The 23577-nt window shown below is 39.5% G+C and overlaps 1 protein-coding gene across 2 annotated transcripts in view; it reads left to right on the plus strand.

Moving 5' to 3' along the window:
* CSMD2 (CUB and Sushi multiple domains 2) overlaps positions 1–23577 on the plus strand; it is a 1007626-nt gene that overhangs the window by 949873 nt on the left and 34176 nt on the right. For both annotated transcript variants that reach the window (XM_072610105.1, XM_072610106.1), the window contains 8 exons: positions 2305–2478; positions 3046–3219; positions 11103–11291; positions 11929–12102; positions 14377–14559; positions 16791–16967; positions 17995–18174; positions 20028–20201. In XM_072610105.1, the coding sequence (XP_072466206.1) occupies positions 2305–2478; positions 3046–3219; positions 11103–11291; positions 11929–12102; positions 14377–14559; positions 16791–16967; positions 17995–18174; positions 20028–20201 (1425 nt within the window). The remainder of the gene's footprint in view (positions 1–2304; positions 2479–3045; positions 3220–11102; positions 11292–11928; positions 12103–14376; positions 14560–16790; positions 16968–17994; positions 18175–20027; positions 20202–23577) is intronic.

Consider the following 23577-nt stretch of genomic DNA (forward strand, 5'->3'; position numbering starts at 1 on the left):
TAAATGCTCTGCAAATCTCCAAATGTTATATAAATGTCAAGGGTATAGAGCAGGGGTGTCACACTAGTGTCCAGCAGTCCCTAAGCAGCCTGTAAAACTACTTGGTGCTACACGAACTAGATTAAAATGCAATTGGGAAATATTTAACAAAATAAATAAATAAATAAAAATAAAATAAAATACAACTTTGATAATGTTAATGGGTTTTCTAACCCTTCAGAGATCACTTTCTATTTGAGCTTAACACTACCAGTGTAAAGGAGCTCTTTGCCAAATAATTTGTGCTCCAGGCTAGAACAACTCTTAATATACACTGATTCCACAGTGAAATGATTCTTTTTATTATTGATGGGAATTGTCCATGTCTGTTATATCCTTTTTATATGTCCTTTTGGAGGAGTTCTTTTGAATATTCTTTTGAAGAGCTTTGTGTGAACATTTCCCTGGACTTGGGAGGGATAGCAAGAAAGGGATGGTTAGGAGATACTCAGCAGCAGCAGGGCAAAAACACGTATGATGCTATTAAGGGGATTTGGCTGATGTTAGCCTTCCCCATTTTTGCTAGTGTTTACTAAAAACAATAGAAGCCTAGACTCCAGAAAGGTGTGGGAAGGACAGAAGAACCATCAAAAATGAATTTAAATGGAATCAGGAATACAATAGATGCACAATCAAGAATAATACATATGGGATCGTCTTATTAGCTATAATGGTGCCAGCCCTTTGATAGGACAGACCTAGATGGGAGGTAGTTGGAAACGCATCTCTGCTGTGAAATTAAGGCTATTTTGAATGTAGATTATCGTACTCCTCATTATTGTACTTCTACTTCTGTGTCATTGTCATGGGTAATATAGTTCTGAAAATCCCAAATTCTACTTTGGATGTCTAAGGGAAAGAAAGGGAGTGTCTAGATTGGTGAGATTAGAAGAGTCTCAGGGGAATAAGCTCCCTCTGGACAGGTAGGGACTAATTTTAATAATAGCAACAGCTGGCATTTATATATAGTGCATACTGTGTGCCAGGCACTATGCTAAGTGCTTTGTAAGTATTATTTCATTTGATCCTCACAACAACCTTGGGAGGTAGGTGCTATTATTATCCTTGTTTCACAAATGAGGAAACTGAGGCAAACGGAGGTTAAATGACTTACCCAAGCTTACATACCTAGCAAATGTCTAAGGCTAAATTTGAACTCAGGTCTTCCTGAGTCCAGGACCAGCACTTTTTCCATTGCAGCTCCTAGCTATCTAGACAGCTACAGAGAAACAGGGAAGTTCATCACCAGGGTGGCTACAGGGTGAGGAATATTTTGGCCATAATTCTTGAAGACCATCTACTAAAGTATAAAAGCGATGTAATCTGTGTTGGCCTAGTGAATACTCACACCAAGGAAATTAAAGAGCCTTGAAAAATTCAAAGCCAAATGTATACATCCTAGTGAAGGGCCGATCATCATAGGGTAAGGTTACCTCGATAAGGTAATGTTTGGAAATAAGTGAGACACAGCTACAGACTGAGAGAAAAGGAGTCGCTAATGAACATGAATATAATGACATGAGCCAAGTGGTATCGAAGGGAGCATGGTGTGCATGACATGGTTACTCTGCTTTGATAGACAGGAGATCTCACTTCAGATTAGTCCTATTTAATCCAAAGAGTACCAGTAACCCTGTCCTAAGAGAACTGTGTCTCTTCAAGAGCTTGAGGCACTATAATACATACCTTTAGGCCATGTTGAAATGCACATAACTGGTTTGGGATTGAATTCAATCTAATCACTTGTTATAAAGCAATTATTTTCAACATAAGTGCTTGTCTGAATTTAATATTTGCTTAAGTTCAAATACAACCTTTTCTCACAAGACTCAGCTCCTGATATGGGGCACTGCATATAGCAGAGTTCAATGGATGTGGTGAGACAGGGAGGGAACAGAGATGATTTTCCCCTTGTGCCAAGAGAGGGCAAGTTATTTGTTCAGGGTCACCCAGCACATTGGAGTAATACCTTGGAATTCCCTATTTCTTGGAATCTCAGGATCTCTCCTAAGGTCACTGTGGACTAGAATTGATTGGATAGCATGGGGTCACATTTACCTGGCTCATCTCTCAGTGTTAGTAGTAACCACATGGCTGTTGTTTATTGGAATCTCTCCTTGCTGTTCTATCCTCCCTCCCTTCCTGCTCCCAACATAGAAAGGAGGAGAGCATTATTTTCCCTAAGATTGCTAGGCATGCTAGGCATTCTCATCCCATATGGATTAATTATTCTTTGTTACTTCCTTCCCTCTGGGGCCACCAAAGCTGGACACTGTGGGACCCCTGAGCTAATTGTTAATGGACAAATCAATGGTGAGAACTACAGTTATCGAGGCAGTGTGGTATACCAATGCAATCCTGGTTTTCGCCTAATTGGGATGTCAGTGCGCATCTGCCAGCAGGACCATCGCTGGTCAGGGAAGACCCCTTTCTGTGTGCGTAAGTATGATAATAGCTCTCCCTAACAGTGATGAAAGATAAGGACAGACAGTGTTTGCATTCAAAGACAATGAGTTTGAAAGTGATTTGGAGTATATCTCACATGTCTTTCTCTTGGGAACATTAAAGAAAAGAGTCTCTAGTTCAAATCCAATCCAATTCATTAGATTCAGTCCTTTGGTTTAGAATAGAAAAAGATTAAGGAACTTTAAAGTAGAGATTGGAACCAGTTTGCTTTTTAATGAGATGTAAGAGGATGAGACTAGCATTAAAGACATTTTATACCTTTCTTTTCGTTAGCTGTTATTCCACCATTATAACTTCATTCTTGTAGTTTTTGAAGGCTTTACAGTATCCAAGAATCCTCTTTCAAAGTGCAAATCTATGTAGATGGTTATGTCCTGAATACTACAATAGTATATGTCAACCAGGATGGGACACACCTTGGGTAGGGAGGAAAGAGGGCTCTGACAAAAAAGATGGGATGCCAGGACTCAAGCTGCCCAAATCAGAATTTCAGCGTTAGAATGGGCTTCCATGATCACTCTTCTTCTGTTTTGGTTTCAGCCATCACCTGTGGACACCCAGGCAATCCAGCCAATGGCATCACCCAGGGTAGTCAGTTTAATCTCAATGACATGGTGAAGTTTGTCTGCAATGAGGGTTATGTAGCAGAGGGGCCTTCAGGAGCCCAGTGCCTGGCCAGCGGTCAATGGAGCAACTCACTGCCTATCTGTAGAAGTAAGTGCTGCTGCCTGGTATACACACCCTCCATCTCTGACTCCTCTTAGACTTCTGAGGCCCAAAACCAAAGAAGGTCTTCCATGACAGCACCATCTCAGCCTCCTAAAAAGTCATCACACCTTCAGATCCTGTCCTCTGCAGGCCATCTTTTATATCTTTGCCAAACCTACGATCTCAGTAACTAACCACCTTAAAGTGTTGCCAAGGGCTAATGAGAGGCAGGGTAACTTGTCTGGTGGTAATAGATGTGCCAGTGTTGTGGTCTTAATCTAGAAGTGGAACTTGAGTTTACCTTTTCTTGATGCCAGGGCCAGCTCTACCCACTTGGTCACATTCTCTGTGAAGAGCAGCTTTGTCTTGGGCACCTCTGTGGATGAGGCCACAATCTATCTTAATTCCCAGGCAATTTTGGTCTCACGTTGAACTACTGTTAGTACTCTTTTGGGAAGATTGTGAGACATTTCTTTATCTTGCGATATAGTCTCTGAAATAATATATTTCTCAACCATTCCCTCACAATTCCTACTGTTAATATCCAAGTTCAGGCTCTTTCTGCTGCTATTAGCTTCTTAACCTGTCTCCCCAACACACTTGCTACTAAATTGATTTCCCTAATGTACTGTGTTAATGTATCACTTCCATGCTCAAATAAAGACCAGATTCTACAGTGTGATATTATTAAAGATAGTGTAAAATCTAGCTCTTTTCAGATGTGATTCACATAACCCCCTGTTCACTTGTTCCATATTCCAGTCAAAATGAATGAATGACCAAAGCATTTATTGAGCACTTACTGTGTATGAAGCACTATGCTAGGTACTGAGGTTGCAAACAGAAAACTAAAACAAGCTCCTGCCCTCAAGGAGCTCACATTCTGGTAGGAAAGACACACATAGAAGACTGCAGTTACAAATCAGATTGAAAAGTCTGAGATCTTAAGGTGTAGCAACAAAGGAGATAGTAATTGGCTCCTCTTTAGTGTCATTTCCACGGATAAAATCGTATCATTTTCTAATGTTGAACCACTGAACAGGGCCAAGGACTTGATGACAAGAACTTTTTTTTTTCCTGGGTTTTCAGTAAACATGACTGTAGGAGAAGTTGGCAGGGTGCATCCCCACAGGAGTTACTTCCTGGGATAATGGCTGAGGACACTGTGTTGGCAGCATTGCTGTTCCCAAGGCTCCTGGGCTCAGGGTGCTGCTCTGTCTCCAACCGGAATCTGAGGGGATATGGTGATTAAGGTGGTGCTTGCCTGTCCACATGCTGTCTCTTGTCTTGCCCTCAGGCAAGCTGCCTTCCCTTCCCTACAACTGGCCATTGGCTGGCAGTTGGTGGGAATGGCTGGTCCCTTCTCTACAGGTGCTGTCTCCCTGGATGATGACTGCAAGGGCTTGGCTAGAAGCAGAACTGTTGTTCTAGGGGGTGAGGCTACTTCTAATGTCCTTCTGCTCATCTGCCTATTTGTGGTGATTGATCAACAGTTGCTGATGGTGATGAGGAATGATTTTCCTCATCATTGGTGATGGCTACAGGTGCTGAACTGGAATGTGCTACTTTCTGTCCATCAAATACGTTTCATGTTTTCCTGACCCTACATTCTTGTTTACTCTTTTCCCTATACCTAGTTTGCTAACTCCAAACATCATCTCCATATCTTGACTTCTTACTCATTTTTCAAGACTCAGAGTATACCACCATTTCCAGGAAATCTCTTCTCGTCAACCTACTAGAATTGACATTTCCAGAGTGATCTAGCTTATCATATTCTAATGTATGTGACAATTATCTATATTTATCTTATTTCTCTACTGGATTATAAATTCCCTGAGAAATGATATGGAGGTTATTTTAATTATGTTCAGTTCTCTTTGTCATCATAAGTAGGAGGATGTCAGGATATCACATGGTATATAGGAAATCTCTCTTTCTTCTGACCCCTATACCAGACAGCCTACATGACAGCATCCATGACATAAACCCCTTTCACAAGCATATATCTCCCTGTTCTATATCTTTTCTGATATTCATCAGATGATCATTGAACAAAGTCATTTCAGTTGACATTGTGTTGATTACATTCAAGCCCTAGAATGCTATAAGATATTCTAAAAGAGATCTATATTTATTGAAGAGAGTTTGGACAAATAAACCACTAAAAAAGTGAATGGAGAATGCTTATTGTACAGATCATGATATGGATTTACAGCTCAAAGAGCAAATCATTCAAGACATATAAATTTTGGTCAGGCTTTGCAGATGAGCAGTGAACTGGGCCTAGAGGAAGGAAAAAAGAGAGTGGAGGGAGGAATTACATTTAGAAAATTGTGCTTCATTTTCAGTGATCCCAAACTTCTCCCTAAAACAACCCATCTTTTTAATAGTCATATTCTGCTGGTGATGCTATAGTGACTGTGAACCATTTAATACCACAATCACCAAAGAAACCAAATTATGAACTACCCAAATGGCAATGAAGGGACAAAGGGTGAATGTGAATAAGGTTTAACATATTACTGATGGTTCTTGCCCAAGTTATTTGACTGAAAAAGTAGGTTAGTCAAGTAGTAAGCACAGTGAATAATAGATGACATCTCAGGCTGCACTGGTAATCTTAAAGATATAAAAGAAAACCTTCAGTATATTTAGTGCACCCTTTGTGGTTGATATATAGATATAGAAGGACTTGGACAGAATTTGGATGGGATGAGAAATCATGAATGTGTTGCAGTTTGCACTTCTATAGGGAGTACTCCCAATGGTGAGCTCACGGATCCACTGAGGGTATTTCAAAATATCTCCACATCAGGTTTTAGCAAAGACATTGATAATCCAAGGAGAGTGACCAGGATGGGGAGAAAATCAAAACCTACCATACAAGGATCAGTTGAGAAATCAGTGAAAAGTTTTGGGAAGGAGGTGGGGGCGTGAATATAACACAGACTCTGGAGCTACTCTCCCAACCCTCACTTGCATTAAAAAACTGCGACCCCAGAGTTCAGCTGCTTCTTCTTAACCCCAGGATTCTAGGGATAACCCTAAGAGGTTGAGAGAAGTCTTTCTGATGCTCATGAGTCTTTCTGATATGCTCTACCTCTTCCCCCACCCCAAATCTCCAATTAACTACAAGTAATTACTATAGTGGTATATTTGGTATTTAATATATTTCCAAAATCCCACTCTCCCACCACTACATACAGAGTCCAGGGGAAAATGAGCTTAGTGGCACAGCCCATGGAAGACCTTTTCCTGGTTTATCCTCAAGATGTTCCACTTAGTTACAGTATAGCTTTTCTTCTGGACTTCCTTCCTGTAGAGTCTTGAATGTGCCTTTCCTCATTGTGTTCAATCTGTCCTTGTCTCTCAATTCAGATACTGCAGCCAGCCACAGCTATTTGGGATGCTTTTTAGGGCATTGATGAAAAATCTAAATCCTCTGAAGTCCTCTGATCCTGTGCAGTTCACAGCATTTTTTCTGGATAGAGGGTGGGCAAGGAAACTTAGGCCTGGCTGGAAGCTTCTACTAGATATACATCTCTTGGTTTTGTACATGCCCTGTAGGGTGTGACCAAATCCAACCAATCAAACAAACTAGGCAACATCTGCTTTCTTTTATTGAATCCAGGTGAATGGACCCTTTATACCATAGTAGTTTTCTCTTTTAAAAAGACAAAAGCTAGTTTTCCTTCTGCTGTGGATTCCTGGCCCTTGGTATAAAACAGGCAACCCTTTATTGTCTCTAAGAGGCAACTTTTTATTGTCTCTAGTTTTCTTCAATCAATCAGTAAATAAACTTATTAAGGATCTATTCCATACAATTCTCTACAGGACCTGCTTTATCCATTGGCTTTCTGAGACATCTCAATTGATTGATGGCTTTTCATGCTTAACTGGAAATCTGTGGTTGATTGACTGGGTGAGCAGTTGAGATGTGTTATCACCTTGGTTAGGGTGTCTGGGGTAGCATCTTGTTATGTACTTTAAGTAGGGGATGGTAATTGTCTGGGCTGACCCTCTCCTCCCCATATACTTAATGAATACATGAAACTTGATCACTATCTTCTAGTAGGTAAAGGGTTATCATATGGGAAAGAAATTAGACTTGTTCTGCTTGACCATGAAGGCACCAGTGTGAAACTTAAGTTGGAAGTTCAGGGAAGGGGGGCAGATTGTGGCACAATGGAGAGAAAAGTTTCCTAACCATTCCAGCTGTCCTAAAGTAGAGTGATGATTATCCCCTGGGTGTAGTAAGTTCCCTCTTCAGTGGAGGTATTCATGCACATACTGTATAGTCCCTTGTCAGCACTCTAGTAGATGAACTCTGAAATCCCTTCCAAGTGCAATGCCTAGCTTAGAGCATTGTTTATAATAAATGTTTGACTTAATGAAGAAGACCAGAGATAGGAAAGAGCTACCTGTTTTACACTGAAGCCCATGGATCCGCAACAAGGAAAATTAGCTTTTGTCTTTTTAAAATAGAAAAAAATACCAAGGTATAATGGTCCTAGTCAGTTGCATCTACTATAAGAAAGGGGTTTAAAAATATTTTCAGCAGTTGTGTGACAATGATCAGTTAAGGAAGAAAAATGCACAGATGTGTGTGTGTGTGTGTGTGTGTGTGTGTGTGTGTGAGTGTGAGTGTCTGTGTGTGTGTGTGTGTGTGTATAATATATGTAAAACACTGAGAATTTCTATGGAGACGCATCACCATCTTGTGGCCCTCTAGAAAATTACAATTTGCCTTTTCCTTCTCCAACTCCTTTTACAGATGAGAAACTGGTATGATGGCTACAGTGTTGAACTGGGGGTTAGGAGACCTAGTTTCAAATCCTATTTGCTGGTTGTATCACATCTTGAACAAATCACTCAATCTCTCAGACATTCAGTTTAGAAAATATGACAATAACTAATAAGAATGGCTAGGATTTATATAGCACCTATTATATGCCAGACACTGGGCTGAGCACTACAAATATTCTCTCATTTGGTCCTCTCAGCATCTAGGAGGTAGGTTCTATTACAGTCCTCATCTCACAGATGAAAAACCTGAGGCAAACAGAGGTTAAGTGACTTGCTTCGGGTCACACAGCTAGTAAATGTTTGAGGAGAGATTTGAACTCCTCACCCAGCACTCTCTCTAGTGGCCCACCAGCTGCCTTCCAGCAGGTAAGCATAATGCTTTCACTACCTGTATCATATGGTAGTTATGAGGAAAGCATTTGTTATTGTTATCCAACTCTTCATGACTCTGTCTGGGTTTTCTTAGTAAGGATGCTGCATTTGCCATTCCCTTTCCAGTGAATTAAGGCAGACAGGTTAAGTGACTTTCCTAGGGTCACACAACTAGTACATGTCTGAGATCAAATTTGAACTCAGGTCATCCTGAGTCCAGGCCCTGTGCTCTGCATTATGGTGCCATCTAGCTACCTACAAGAGGAGCCTTAAAGTGAACCTAGTGAACCTTAAAGTACTCCATGAGTATATTATTGTTCTATAGGATTTGTCATTTAAAGGGACACTACAGGAGATATGTGCAAATGTATCTTATTTAGAAAATTGCTTCTATCCCAATGGTTTAACGGCTCTGAGGAGCCAGTGTCTACACATACCATTAGCTTCTTCAGTAAGAGCTGCAGTTAAATGAAGATGCAATTTGGGTGTTATGAGTTGTCTTTCATCCTGCCAACAAATGAGGATGTTTGAAACCTAAACCGATAAGCTCAGAGCGCTTCCCTGACCACTCTTTATTTGTCTATTACAGCAAGAAGATAGGGTGAGTTGTCCTTCTTAGTGTCTAACTCCCTTCTTTCTCCAAGGTCTTCTAAGCTATGACCACTACCAAGTAGAAGATCCTGTTCCTATCTTGAGAAATTCTTTATCAACCTAATGGCATAGTGGGAAGAACATTGTCCTGGGAGTCAGAAAGCCTGGGTTCTAATCTGGGCTGTCCAACTAAACTAACTGTGTGACCCTGAAAAAGTCACTTCTCTAATCTGAGCACCAATAAATGGGTTATATCTGAGTTCTTTCTCTTCTTTCTCTTTGTCATATTCTTTTGCTTTCCAACCTCTTAATGCTATTTCAGATTCTCCTCTGCCTCATCAAGATATGATTTTTTATTTTATTTTATTTTTGCCTTTCTCTTAATCATTTCTTTAATCCTAGTGAAGAATGCATTACTTTCTTGGTAAACTGAAGATTAGAGAAGAAATTGTTTCTCCAGATCAGGGATTCCTAACCTAGAGTTCATAAGCTCAGTTTTTCTTCTTCTCTCACCCCTTATGAGTTTGATTACTGTGTTTCAGTATAATTGGATTCCTTTGTAATCTCAAATCTATAAAATTTTATTTTATGCATTTAAAAACATTGTGAGAAAGGAACCCTAAATTTCACTAGATTACCAAAGGAACCACAATCCAAGAATCCTCTCCTAGAATTTCAACATTTTCCAAATAAAGAGAGACCAATTGCCTCTGCAAGACACACAAACAAATAGTCCTGATAAATCATTGAAACAGTTCTCTCATTTGCCGTAAATTCTAAATACTCACCAACTGTTCCCAAGTACAAACTAACTTTCTAGGTAAACTCACGCTATCGTTGATGCCATGGTGAGCATTTTCACCTTCATGTCAGAGAGTAGCATCCTGTCACCTGCTCTAAGTGAGGGATGGCGATTGCCTGGTCCTTATCCAACCCCTTCACATAACTGCTTATCAGCTGATCTTTTGAAACACTCCAACCTCCCTGGCCACTTCTGGCCTTTTCTCTTCTGCCGCTGTTCAGAAACTGGCTGCTTTCCTTATCACTGGACCATCCTACACTTTGGAAACTATAAAGAAACTATAAAGAATTCCTGTAATGTACTATGGAACTCCTATAGAATTTATAAAACACTGTATAAATGCATGAGCGTGCTCTTAGTAGTGTCATAGTTGCTTCTCATCCCTGACAAACTAATTCTTTCAAGACTTTAAAGTACATTTTCTTTCTCAGTACACTAGATAGTTTCTGTACCAATGAAGCATCCCAGGAATCCCTCCTTTACCTGTGCCGAAGTTCCTAGATGTCTGAAAACCAGGATATACCTGGTAAAAGTCGCCTACCCCCTACTCCCCACAATTCCAGGGCATGCCAGGACAGGGAAAATAGAAATGTATAGGCACAATTGGAAAGGGAAAGAAGTTTGGGAGCCATATCAGTTTAAAAGGATTGTCATGAGCTCCATAGTTCCTCTTCTCTAGTAAATACATATTACTAATAGATACAAATTAACCATAACCAAGGAATTAATAATCTGATTTAGCCATTTGTCTTCATTCCCATAAGGCAAGTTTAACATTAAGAACTATGGTGGACTTCTCAAGAAATACTTGAAACTTCATACAAAACAGGAAATTTCATTCTCACAAATGTTGGGAGCCCATCTTCTACATTATCATACATGAATCAATGTGACCTCTATAGACTCTAACCTAACCATTCTTATCTTGATCTAGGGAACTGTATTCTCTCTCTCTCTCTCTCTCTCTCTCATCAACACTCTTGTGTGTGATTAGAACCAGATTAAAATATAATTTGGAAATATTTAACAAAATAGATAAGTTAAAATACAGTAGAACAGAGATAATGTTCATGCATGATTTTCTAAGTCAAATATTTGACTGCATGGATCCTTGTGTATGGTTTAATGGCCCTTGTTCCTGTGTGTTTATCACTACTATCCTTACTTGTTCCATCTTAGGGGCTCTTGCTTTAATGGAAGCGTATGACAACTTGGGCTTCATATTTATTATTTTTATTTTTAATTTTGTGAGGAAATCCTCATTTCCATTAATACTTTTGTAATACCTTTGACTTTCCCTGTTATATATTTGCAGTTATCAACTGTACAGACCCTGGACATCAAGAAAATAGCATCCGGCATATCCAGTCGAGTGGCCCCCATCGTTTTAGCTTTGGAACCACTGTGTCTTATCAGTGCAACCATGGTTACTACTTACTTGGGACGCATGTGTTGACTTGCCAGGGGGATGGTACATGGGATCGATCCCTCCCCCAGTGTCTCTGTAAGTTGACATAGTAGTTCAGTTTTAATCTTAATATAAGGAGAAACCTCCTAATAAATAAAAGTATCTTCAAGTAGAATGAGCTGCCTTGGGAAGTACTGGGTTCCTCCTCACTGGAGTAACTCTTATCTAATGACAGAATCTAGATATTACAGATGTTGTAGAGGAGATTCCTTGTCAGGTCTGAGTTAGACTCATTTGCTTCTCATGTCCCTTTGAACCCTGAGATCCAGTGATGGTTTTTTTCCCTATTTGAAGGTCATAATCTTCCATCTTCTTACTGAAAAGAAGAGCCATCATTACTATATCTAAATGATATTTCAGTGGGAATTTTAGATAGGTTGTAAATTATGTAGGAGAAAGTTATGTAGTCATTAGATGAAAAACTTCAGGCCATTCAACCAAGGAAAAAGAAAAATATACTTTTTATATAGTATATGTGTTATTTATATATGCATAATATGTATATGTACATACGTATGTATATGTATTATGTATTTTGAAATACCCTTTCCCCCCAAATTTCCAAGAATTCTATGTTCTCTTCTCTAGAAAACCTAGATTTGGTTCCTATAATCATTACAAATGCCATGATTATTTAGAGTTACTAGATTCATTATTTTTTTATATCTTCCAGTGGTTTCCTGTGGTCATCCTGGCTCTCCACCTCATTCCCAGATTTCAGGGGACAGCTATACTGTGGGATCAGTTGTGCGTTACAGCTGCATGGGCAAGAGAACTTTGATCGGCAATGCCACCCGCATGTGCCAGCTGGATGGACACTGGAGTGGCTCTCTACCACATTGCTCAGGTGTGAGCATAGGGAAAGTAGACTGGGAAGAGTGAAAGACTGGTTACTTTTTATTGGCCTCATGTAAAGCTTCGGTGAAACCCATTAAAAACATTTGGAAGACCTGGCTCACCAAGATTGTGCTGCCACTTGTAGCATTTTCTGGTCTTCTATGGAAGTTGAAAGTTTAACATTGTACATCATTCCCTCAGATATTTCTATCCAATCCAGGCATGGAGTTTCTACTAACCATCCTTTTTCCCCCCTCGTCATTTTTATGCCTTCCTTTTTATCTGGTTTCTTTTCTCTCCTTCCTCAAATTAGCCTGACTTCTGTGGGCTATTTGATACAAGGGTGTTAGAGAATAATGGAGGATGTAGGCTACTTAGCAGGAATACCAGGTCTGGTATTTATTTTATAGAACAGAAATTTTGCATAACTGAGTCGAAGGAACATAGCATGTTTATAGGTCATTTGTAGACTAAGGCCATTCCACGGTAATTGAAGTGAGAATGAAGCTCCCATCAAGGACTTTGGTCACACATTTCACTTATCCCTTCTTCTTATGAAACCCCACCTCCAGGAAAAGATATGATAAATTCATTCACACTCAAGTGTAAGTGGCTTAAAATGTTATCTCACTTAAGGTGATTTATACTGGAGCAAGGAACAAAGCCTTTCACATATTATTGCTAGAATCTACCTCCTATAATTTCCTCCCATTGGTCCATTACAGTCCTTCAAACCTCTTCTGGTCTCTGGATGCAAACAGGATATGTCTAATCACTCTTTTCATGACTTCAGATACTTGTAAGATCATAGATATAGAATTAGAAGGTAACTTATGGGTCATCTGGTTCAACCCCATCATTTTGTAGGATGATAAATTCTTTGGCCACAGTTCTCAAAGATTCCTTCTACTGACAGTGATCACAACCTCAGAAAAACTCTTACTGCTTTCTCAACACCTATGTTGAGTCAGTCACCAAGTCCTGTCAATTCTATTTCCAAGACATCTCATGGCTATCGCTTTCCATTTCTACTCCTACCCCCAGAGTTGAAGCCTTCATTATCACTTGCTTTGACTCTTAGGAAGACAAGGTAGCTTAATAAATCAGATGCTGGCTTTAGAAGTAGGAAGATCTGCCTGTAATGCTGAGTAGCAGCAACATGAGCCTGGGCAGCTCACTCAGCATCTCAAAATTTCAATTTCCTTATCTACAAAATTGGTATAGGAACACTTACAGTATCCGTATAACTCACAGGGTTGTTGTGAAGCTCAAAGAAGACAACAGATTCAAGGCACTTTGCAAACTTTTAAACACTAAATGTGGTGGCTAGGTGGTGCAGTGAATAGAGCACTGGCTCTGGAGTCACAAGGACCTGAGTTCAAATCTGGCCTCAAACATTTGACACTAGCCATGTGAGCTTAGGCAAGTCACTTAATCCCAATTGCATTGCCTTCACAACTCTAAAAAACCACAACAAAACACTATTAATACAAGTTATTTATGTCCTCTGAGGTCCCTTCCAAATCCAAAATTCCTTGATGCTTTTTGTCATCTTCTGTCCCTCAGTCATGAATTTAAACCTTTGGATTGCTTGTATCCTTGATGATATTACCCACCATGTACTAAGTATTCAGTAAGTATCTGTTGATTGAATGAATGCTGCTAAATATACCTGAGTGCCAGAAGTGAAAAGGGTAAGAGGGGAGGATACCCACTGACTTTAACAACTGGTGAAAGATCCTAAAGAGAGATGCTCTTTTGGCTAGATTATAGATTCTTTTTTTTGTTCAGAGTCAATCCTAGAGTAAGGCATTAAAATCTTAGATCTTTTACCTAACTGACCTAAAAACCCTTATATATTGAAGTTCCTGAAGCTTCATTTTGCCCTTGAAAGATTAGTCCAGTTTTAGGCTCATGCTTACTTTCCTTTTTTTATAGCTTTTTTCTGTAGTGTTAGAAATAGTTGGGCTGTTCCCAGTGGTCATGAGCATTTCTTTCTGATTTCTACCTGACCTCTGTGGTAGATATAGGCCATTGTTAACCATGAGACAGTGAAGTAATTCTTTAGAATAATATGAGGTCATCTAACACAGCCAGATATTTTAAGGAAATTAATACTCTTGCCTTGAGATTGGTACTATAAATGTCCCTGATTTCACTAGTTCACATGGCTTCTTATCTTTAGCTATAATCCTGGGAATAAAGTTTCCTACTTCTCGTTTTTACCATTCTCTGCTCCTCACACCACATTAAAACAGTGGATTTGTTTGATTCTGACCAGCAGGTAGCAGTGTAGGAATTTGTGGGGATCCAGGCATTCCTCCCCATGGCATCCGTCTGGGAGATGAGTTTGTTATTGGAAGTCTGATGCGATTCAGCTGTGAACCTGGCTACGTGCTCCGAGGGTCATCAGAGAGGACTTGCCATGTCAATGGCTCATGGAGTGGTACCCAGCCTGAGTGTGAAGGTAACACAAGGACCTTTCTTCCCATTGCCCGCTCTCTCCCACCTTTTCCATTCCCTTTCTCAGAATTGTCTTAATGCAGAATTTTAGTCAAGAAATAAGAAAGCAAACTGAATATTAGGAAAATGTTTAAGAGAAAGTGTTCTTATCTCCCTTCTCTCTCTTCCTCTCAACCAACTTTTCTAGGATTAGGGGAAAATAAGTTTTCTAGACTCAAACTCTATACTGAGGTCTGAGATGATCAAATTTATATGCCCTAAATTTATCTCTATCGTCATCCTCTAAGGATCCTCCTCATTCTTGGACTCTATTGATTTTCCTCACTTGGACAAAGTTGGAAGTAGCAATAATAACAGTAGCTAACACTGATATCATGCTTACTGTGTGCTGGGCAGTGTACGAAATGCTTTTACATTGTTATCTCCTTTGATCCTCACAACAATCCTGGGAGGTGGGTGCTATCGTTATCCTCATTTTATGGATGATTAAGCAATGATACAGCCGTTAAGTGACTTGCTTAGGTTCACACAGCTATTAAGTGTCTGAGGCTGGAGTTGAACTCAGATCCTCCAGACTCCAAGCCAGACACTCTCGCCACTGCACCACCTAGCTACTTTCTAAATAACACCTATAATGAAAAAGTAATAGAAGGTAATAGAAGGATTGAGCCAAAAAATACTATTTGAAAATTGGCAGTATTGAAACTAGCAAGTGTTATTACTCCAAATAGCTTAGGGCTTTGCTTTTCCTTTGATGGGACTTTATCTCTGGTGGACTGGTGTTTCAAAGCAGAAAAACAAATTGTTGATTAGTGTGTGTATGTGTGTGTGTGTAAGTATGTAAGATTGGTGTTTCAAAGCAGAAAAACACATTGTTGCTTACTGTTTGTGTGAGTGTAAGTATGTGTGGGTATGTGTAGGTGTGTGGGTGTGATTATACACACTGTACTCATCCTGTTTTAAATTAGCTACGGGCTTTGTGGGAATTTTAGGAAATGGTGCAGACTGAAAATGACTTGAAGAAAGAAATTTGTAACTGACAGGTCCACAACAGGTTTTAAAAAAATTAGTATTTTATTTTTTCCCAATTACATGTAAAAGCAATTTCTAAAATTTGCTTATTAAAATTTTGAGTTCCAGGTTCTCTCCCTCCCTTCCCATCCTCCTCATTGAGAAGGCAACCAATTTTATATAGGTGATACATGTGTAGTTTTACAAAATATATTTCCATATTAGCATGACAGGCTTTTAAGGATCAATTTGGAGTCCCCTCTAATCTGTGAGGTGAGTTGAGGCATAATATAGTGGGAAGGGCCCTGGATCGAGAGGATGAGGACCTAAACTTTGATTCTAGGTCCAAACTTTGCTACTTACTTCCTCTGTGAACTTGAACAAGTCCTTTGCCTCTCTAGGGCTTACTTTTTAGTAATGAGGAACTAAGATTAAGTGATGTTTGAGGTCACTTCCTTATCTAAATCCAACAGTCTCATGCATGGGCAACAAATAATTTTCCGAGAGGCAGATTCCTGCATTGGAAGGGCTATATATGTGATCCAGTCTGGCATTTCTAATCAATTAGGCAATCGATCATCAACAGATATTCAGCATTAGAACTATATTTGATGTATGCATAATACATAATAAGTGTTTAATAAATGTTTTTTGACTAATTACTGAAAGAGAGCTTCCAATCCATTTGGAAAGATAGCACAAGAGAAACAAAATAGAAAGCAAGGCAGTAATTGACATATAGCGAAATGACTACATATCTTAACTCTTGTTAGACTATAAACACCCCTAGGGCAAGGAATATATCTCATTCATCTTTGTGTTCCTCCTAGCACACGTTTTTTGCTTGTAGTAGGTACCTGAGAAATATTTGTGAAATATATCCATACCTTACATATACAAACAGTCTCTGACTTAATAAACAACCCTGTATGCATATAAGTGGTCACCTGCATACAAAAATATATCTATAGACCAGCGGCATCATGGTGGAACTCAGTTTTCCTTCCTGCTCTTTTACTAATCAGTCTGGAATTGTTAGATGTCTTTCTTCTTCTTATCTCACCCGTTTGTTAAGGTCTAAAGTAGTGAAGAAGGAGAGCTTTATACCATTTGTCCCTATCAGATTTTAATCTGGCTCTCGGCTGGTCTAAGCTCCTCAGGCTATGTTGTGCTCTCTCTGTGGGCAACAAAACATTGAATCACTTTGCTCTTTTGGCTTTCTAGTGCTATCTTGTGGAAACCCAGGAACACCAAGCAATGCCCGAGTTGTGTTTAATGATGGCTTGGTTTTCTCCAGCTCAATTATTTATGAGTGTCGCGAAGGCTATTATGCGACAGGCCTGCTCAGCCGTCACTGCTCTGTCAATGGAACCTGGACTGGGAGTTCCCCAGAGTGCACAGGTAAGCTCCGACCAGTAGATGTGTGTGCATGGACAGGGAAACGTCAAGCAGCAGGGTCTATACATATCTATGTCTCTATATCTCTATGTGTTTACAATAGTACATATATATTTCTCTATGTGTTTGAGTGTACATCTGTACTGATGTATATCTATACTCTATATGGCCATACAGCTAGATGTGTATGTGTATGTATGTATTATACAGTATATACATCTATACATGTGGATGTGCAAGAGTACATACCTGTTCATGTGTACATCTGTATACATGTACATAAGTGCAAGTGTATACTGTATGCGTATGTCTTATGTGTACAAGTATATATTTGTATGTGGACAAGTGTACCTTTGTAGATGGGCGCCTGTACTTGTGACCAGGTAGGTCTGGACAGTGTACATAAATACCTGCACACAATGTATATGTGTATCCTTGAACGTGTGTGTGTCCACTTCTGAATACGTGCTATGCATCTGGATGTGTGTGTACATATATATGCGTGTATTATGCGTGTATATGTCTGAATGTACATCTGAATATGTGAATATGTACTGAACTGTGTATACATCTGATATATGTTTACATCTGGATATGGGTATGCAAATGCATGTGTGTCAAGATGTTTGTATCTCTGGACTATGTACATGTACATCTGGTTATGTATGTATGCACATCTGGATATCCATCTAGATTGTGTACATGTACATCTGGAAATGAGTATGTGTACATCTGGATGTGCATACATTTACTAGACTGTGTGTTTATATCTGTATTTAAGTACCATATGTCTGGATGTGTGATTGGATGTATACAACTGGATGTGTGTATGTGTATATCTGGATGAATTCAGATGCACAGCTGGATGGGACTTTTACCACACGTTGTACTTCTGGATACTTGTGTATGCACATGTTTGGGCTGTGTACATGTATCTCTGAATGTATGTTGTTAGATATGTGGAAATCAGGCTTTGAGAAAGAGAGGATAGTTGATGCTGGGAATGGTCACTTTCATCTCTTCCTTCCAGTTATAAACTGTGGTGATCCTGGAATTCCAGCTAATGGAATCAGATTAGGCAGTGATTTCACATACAACAAGACAGTGACATACCAGTGTGTCCCAGGACATATGATGGAATCTGATAGAGCATCTGTGTTGAGATGCACCAAAGATCGGGTATGGAATGGAACCAAGCCACTGTGCAAAGGTGAGAACTGAGGTTCTCAGGTATACTCCTCTAGGGGAGTGGAGAGGGGGTGGGATGGAAGAAAGGAGAAGATGCAAATCTGAGGCTTGTTCCCCATATATCTGTGGAGAGAGGACAGGAGAAGGAGCAGGAGAATGCAAATGTGAGGTCTCTTTACTGGATTTGAGCTGGTAGGTAGTTGTAATTTGGCAAATGACTTTTCAAATTGAAATTGGCTGAGAAATTAGGACAAAGTAGGCATTTAACATCTTTGACTCCTGGCCATGGTTATTTAAACAGGTCCCCTTTTGCAGACCTCTACTACCTTCTCTACAACATGGAGCTATGCAAAGTTATTCTGCCTGACTTGGAGATTCAGGACAGGAGAGCACTTGGAAATTAGTCAGGTTCATGTTCTAGTCTTTTATGCTGGCTTTTATTAGTTTTATGATCTTGTAAAAGTCACTTAACTTTTCTGAACCTTGGTTTCTTTGTCTGTGAAGTGGAAATAAGAATGCCTGCCCTGGTTGTTTTATTGGTGACAATATATATGTGAAGTGCTTTTTCACTTTATAAAGTTTACAAAATCCTCTATAGATACTAGCTCTCAGGTAAAATTTAGACTGGAGAAGATCATGAATTGTTGAAGCTTAGATCTGGATGGAAGTTTACTGGTCATAGTCCAAGACTTTTGTTTTACAGATGAGGAAACTATGGAATAGAGAAAATAAGTGACTTTCCCAAGCTCACACAGTTACCAAATGAAAGAGCTAAGAAGAGAGTCTGGCTAAAGCCAAATTCACTGCTCTTTGCCTCTAGTACCTACCATGTGGTAACCCATTATTTAAAGCAGGGGTAAGCAAACTATGGCCAATTTGGTTTCTAGAACCATTCTTAGCTAAAGGGCTGTACAAAGACAGCAGTATGTATTTGACTATTGGACCATAGTTGCCAACCACTGAAGAGCCTACTACTTACCTGCCATTGTCCTGGGCATTAAAGAACTCATAATCTGGTTGGAGAAATAACTAATAGGACCACACAATTATGAGCATCACAGACAGAAAGTGCTTTAAGAATTCAGAGCAGATAAAGGTCACTGTGAATCTTCCAGATCAAAGGTCAGCAGAAACGTGGAGCAAGAATACTTTGGTTCTGAGTCTTGTTCAAAAAGCCTCTGACCTCTACCATCTTGTCAGTATGCCAAAGTGTGGTGAACCTTAGCCTAGGAATCAAAAGGCAAAGCTCAGTTGGAAGCCAGATCTACCATTTACTATCCCTGTGACCAAATTAGTTCGTTTTTATGGACCTCAGCTTCATTATCTGTAAAATGGTACCAGTACTTGCCCATCTACTTGCCAAGGCACTTGTAAGAGTCAGTTGAGGCAAAGGACTCTGTACCCAAAGACTGTACAAATGTGAGCTATTGTCATCATAGTCTCTGTTAGCTTGTGTCATCCTAACAAGGCAGGCAAATCATTGTTATGCATTAATTTCAAAATCCCCAGAAAAGACGCCTAAGGAAGAAGCCCATCCTGTTGCTTCTTTCTTGGAAAGGAGGAAATAGCAGTGACCTGAATCTTTGTACACTTAACTCTACAGTTTAACTTTCTAAAATTAATTTGCCTGATCTACCTGAGGGCATCTCAGCCAGATTTTTACCTCTAAGGTTAAAGATTTGTGTGTGTCTCATCATACAGGAAGATCTTTGAAGATGGGTACTGTGTTCTCTGTAACACCAGAGATTCCCTAAAAGCAGAGGGTCACAAGTCCCCAGAAGCAGAGCTAGATTTACTTATTTGTTAATGGGCTTTGATGGAGTGTGGTTCCCCTGGAAAATCATCAAGATACAACGCCTTTGGTTTCCTTTGCAGCCATCCTGTGCAAGGCACCTCCTCCTGTTCCTAATGGGAAAATTGTGGGGTCTGACTTCATGTGGGGCTCAAGTGTGACATATGCCTGCTTGGAAGGCTATCAGCTCTCCCTGCCTGCTGTGCTCACCTGTGAAGGCAATGGTTCCTGGAGTGGAGAGCTGCCCCAATGTTTCCGTAAGTTGGTGCCAGAGTGGGATTGTACTTGTATACAAAGAATCTAGGTTACTGAATTCTGTCCTGGTTGGACCATATCTAGGGCATTGTGTTTTGTTCCAGGCACAGTTTTGGAAGGATAATGAGTGTCCAGGGAAAGATGAGGATGGTGAAGGACCTTTGAGATTATGTCATATGAGTACTGGTTAAGGAACTGAAGATTTTTAGACTAGAGAAAACAGGAGAGAGAGGATAGTTATCTCCAACTATTTGAAGACATGCCACCTAGAAGAGGGATGGTACTAGTTCTGGTTATCCCCAGAAGACAAGATTAGGAACAATTCATGCATCACCTTTTAAAATATGTATTTAATTTTCTTTTGTGATGAATGAAAAGTCTGAGAGACATAATTTCTGGGTAATTAATAATCAATTTATCAATGATAGCTAACAAATAATTAATAAAATGATTGTTATTGACTTTCTTTTGTAAACCAAAGATAAATATTAGGGACCACTGGGAGTTTAAATACCCTTGGAAGAGTGGATGTTTCTGACAGGTGGAAATCAACTCTGATTGGTTAACAATTAATGAGAGAATGAATATTATAATGAGAGGTAGCCTTATTCTAATGAAGGCCTAAGGCCTAGACTTTGATTATGTCACTCCTACTCATCTCTACCCAGACCGGCCCACCTCCAGTCTAGGCAAAGGGATCTACCTCCGTCCAAGCCACTTATATCACAGTTGGGTGGGATCTCACACAAGGTTGAAGAGAATGTTAATCCCAATCTCATAATCAACCCTGTCTTTTAGAAACTGCTTTCACTTAGTAGAGAATGAGGAAACAGAAAGGGAAAAAACCCTGGATCTCCTGATATTAATTGGTTATTAAAATAGGAGAAAAATAATAATTTCTCACTTTTTAGCAAGCATTTATTTTCTCTTCCTTTCACCTTCCCCCACCAATCAGTGGTGGTTATAACCTAATCAAAGGGAATAAATTCTCATTATAAGTCATGTTGAAACAGGTATGGATCATTCTGCATCATGAGTCCATCACTTTTGTCATTGTTGGTCATCTGGAATTGTGATGGGTCATTACATTGATCAGAATTTTAAAATCTTCCAAAGTTGTTTATGATGTCATTGTATAAATTGATTTCCTGGTTTTGTTCATTTATTCTGCAATGGTTCATAAAAGTCTTTTTAGATTTCTCCAAAAATCATCCCTTCCATTATTTCTTACAGCACAATAATATTTTATTATATTCAAATACCATTTTAATTTGTTCAGCACATCTCCAGTTGGTACACACTCTTTAGTTACCAGTGTCTGATGACAACTTGGAGGTGCAGTGGTTAGAATCCTGGGGCTGGAGACAGGAAAACTTGAGTTCCAATCTGATCTCAGATACTTTTGTTAGATGTGTGACCCTGAGCAAGTCGCTTAATCTCTGTTTGCCTCAGTTTTCTCAACTGTAAAATGGCAATAATAGCACCTGCCTCCCAGGGTTGTTGTGATGATAAAATAAGATAATGAGGTCAAGAAAATTTACTTGTGATCATTTTTGTGACACATAGTAAGAACTTAATAAATGCTTGTGATAATAAATGTTGAACCACTTCACAGCTTCAACTATAGAGCACCAGTGATTCTGTTTTCCTATATCCCCTCAAACATTTTGTCAATCTCCCTTTTTATCTGTTTTTCATCATCTTTGATACTTTAATGACTATCAGGCAGAGTTGCTTTAATTTGCATTTCTCTTACTTGGGTGAATTAATTTGCAAAAGGGCAAATTTAAGATTAATGTTGGGAAAAACTTCTTCACAATGAGAATTGTCCCAAACCACTTTGGGCTGCTTTGGGAAGTAGTCGATTCTCCCTCACCAGAGGTCTTCAATAAAATGCTTGATGCCCACCCTTTTCCCTAGAAGGAATTTGTTGAGATGAGCTTTGTGTTAGAAGACCTTTGAAGTCCTTTCCAACTTAGTTTGTGTTAAGTCTTTCTCTGCTGGGATCCATCATTTAATACCAGAATCACAGACTGTTATATTTGAAAGGAAGCTCAAAGATTATCTGAGTTAGAAGTTGGTATACTATGACCCATGGGCCAAATCTGGCCCATTGCTTCTTTTTGTATGACTTGTAAGCTAGGAATGTTTTTTTTAATCTTTCTAGCAAAATAACATCTTAGTTCAAAAAAGGTCAAAACCATTCTTAGCTCACACAGTCATACAAAAATAGGTGATGCACCACAATTAACCCACAGACCATAGTTTATTGACCCCTGACCTGTTGGATAAACAAGAGTCGTTTACTCCTTCCCTGATCCTGGACACTTCAGTATGAGAAGAGGCTTAGTCAATATCTTAGTCAATAACCTAAAATCCTTGTGTGTGGGAGGGGAAATAAGGAAGGGACCTGGAAATATTTTAACTCATTGCAGGTAAGACTCAAGTCTGGAACTACAGAAGGAATTAGGACAGAGACAAAGGATGTGGTTCTTTCCTAAGGGCTGTTACATACTCATATGGTTGGGTGCCTGCAGAACGGGAAGATCCTCCTATAGCCCTTTACCCTGTGGTTTCTGTTATTATTGCTATTCTCTTATCTAACTCCAAACAGATAGTTAATGTAGTTAAAACTTTGATACCTCTCTTTTGTCCTTTTTATTCTTTGCCTTTGTCATCTTTGCCTTGAGTAAAAAGCTTTATCTGAGATTAAGCCCCAAATCTCTGCTGAACATGGTGTTGGGGAAGAAGGAAACCTACAAATAAGGTGATTAAAGACATCAAGCCCACTCCCCGGTTCTGTTCACAGCTCTAGAATAAACCGTATCTCCAGTGTCTAAGAGTCACAAATTGTACAATTAGCATGAAGCCATGTTTTTCTTTTACATGAGCAGTAATTTAAATAAAGCTGTGTACACATACATTTTGTCCTGCATTAGCCAGGCTGTTGGCCATGTCATAGCAACATTTCTGTGAGAAGTCCTTTTGTTTTTATTGCTGTAGGGGGAGGAGGAAAAGGGTTACCTCCATCAAGGATGAAATGACTGTAACACAAATAATACAAATGTGGAAAGCAAAAAGCAAAACAAAAAAAGTATGTGTGTAGGGCCATGGTGTACTACTGCCCAATATCAATGAATGCCAAATTTAACATGTCATCGCCTTCCTGTATCTGGGGAAGTGGCAGATGAGTCAGGGCTGGGAATCCCTGGCTTGATCCCAGCCCAGGGTATTTGACCAGAGCAGCCTGAGAAGTATGAGTTGCTTCATGTCTCCAGGAAATTCTTTCTTACTGACCAAACTTCTATTTCACATCTTGGGATTTACTCTCTTTCTTTGATTTTTTTTATAGAATGCTAGAGCTGGGAAGGGACCTTG

Source organism: Notamacropus eugenii, chromosome 5 (assembly GCF_028372415.1).
Source record: "Notamacropus eugenii isolate mMacEug1 chromosome 5, mMacEug1.pri_v2, whole genome shotgun sequence".
Lineage (NCBI taxonomy): Eukaryota > Metazoa > Chordata > Mammalia > Diprotodontia > Macropodidae > Notamacropus > Notamacropus eugenii.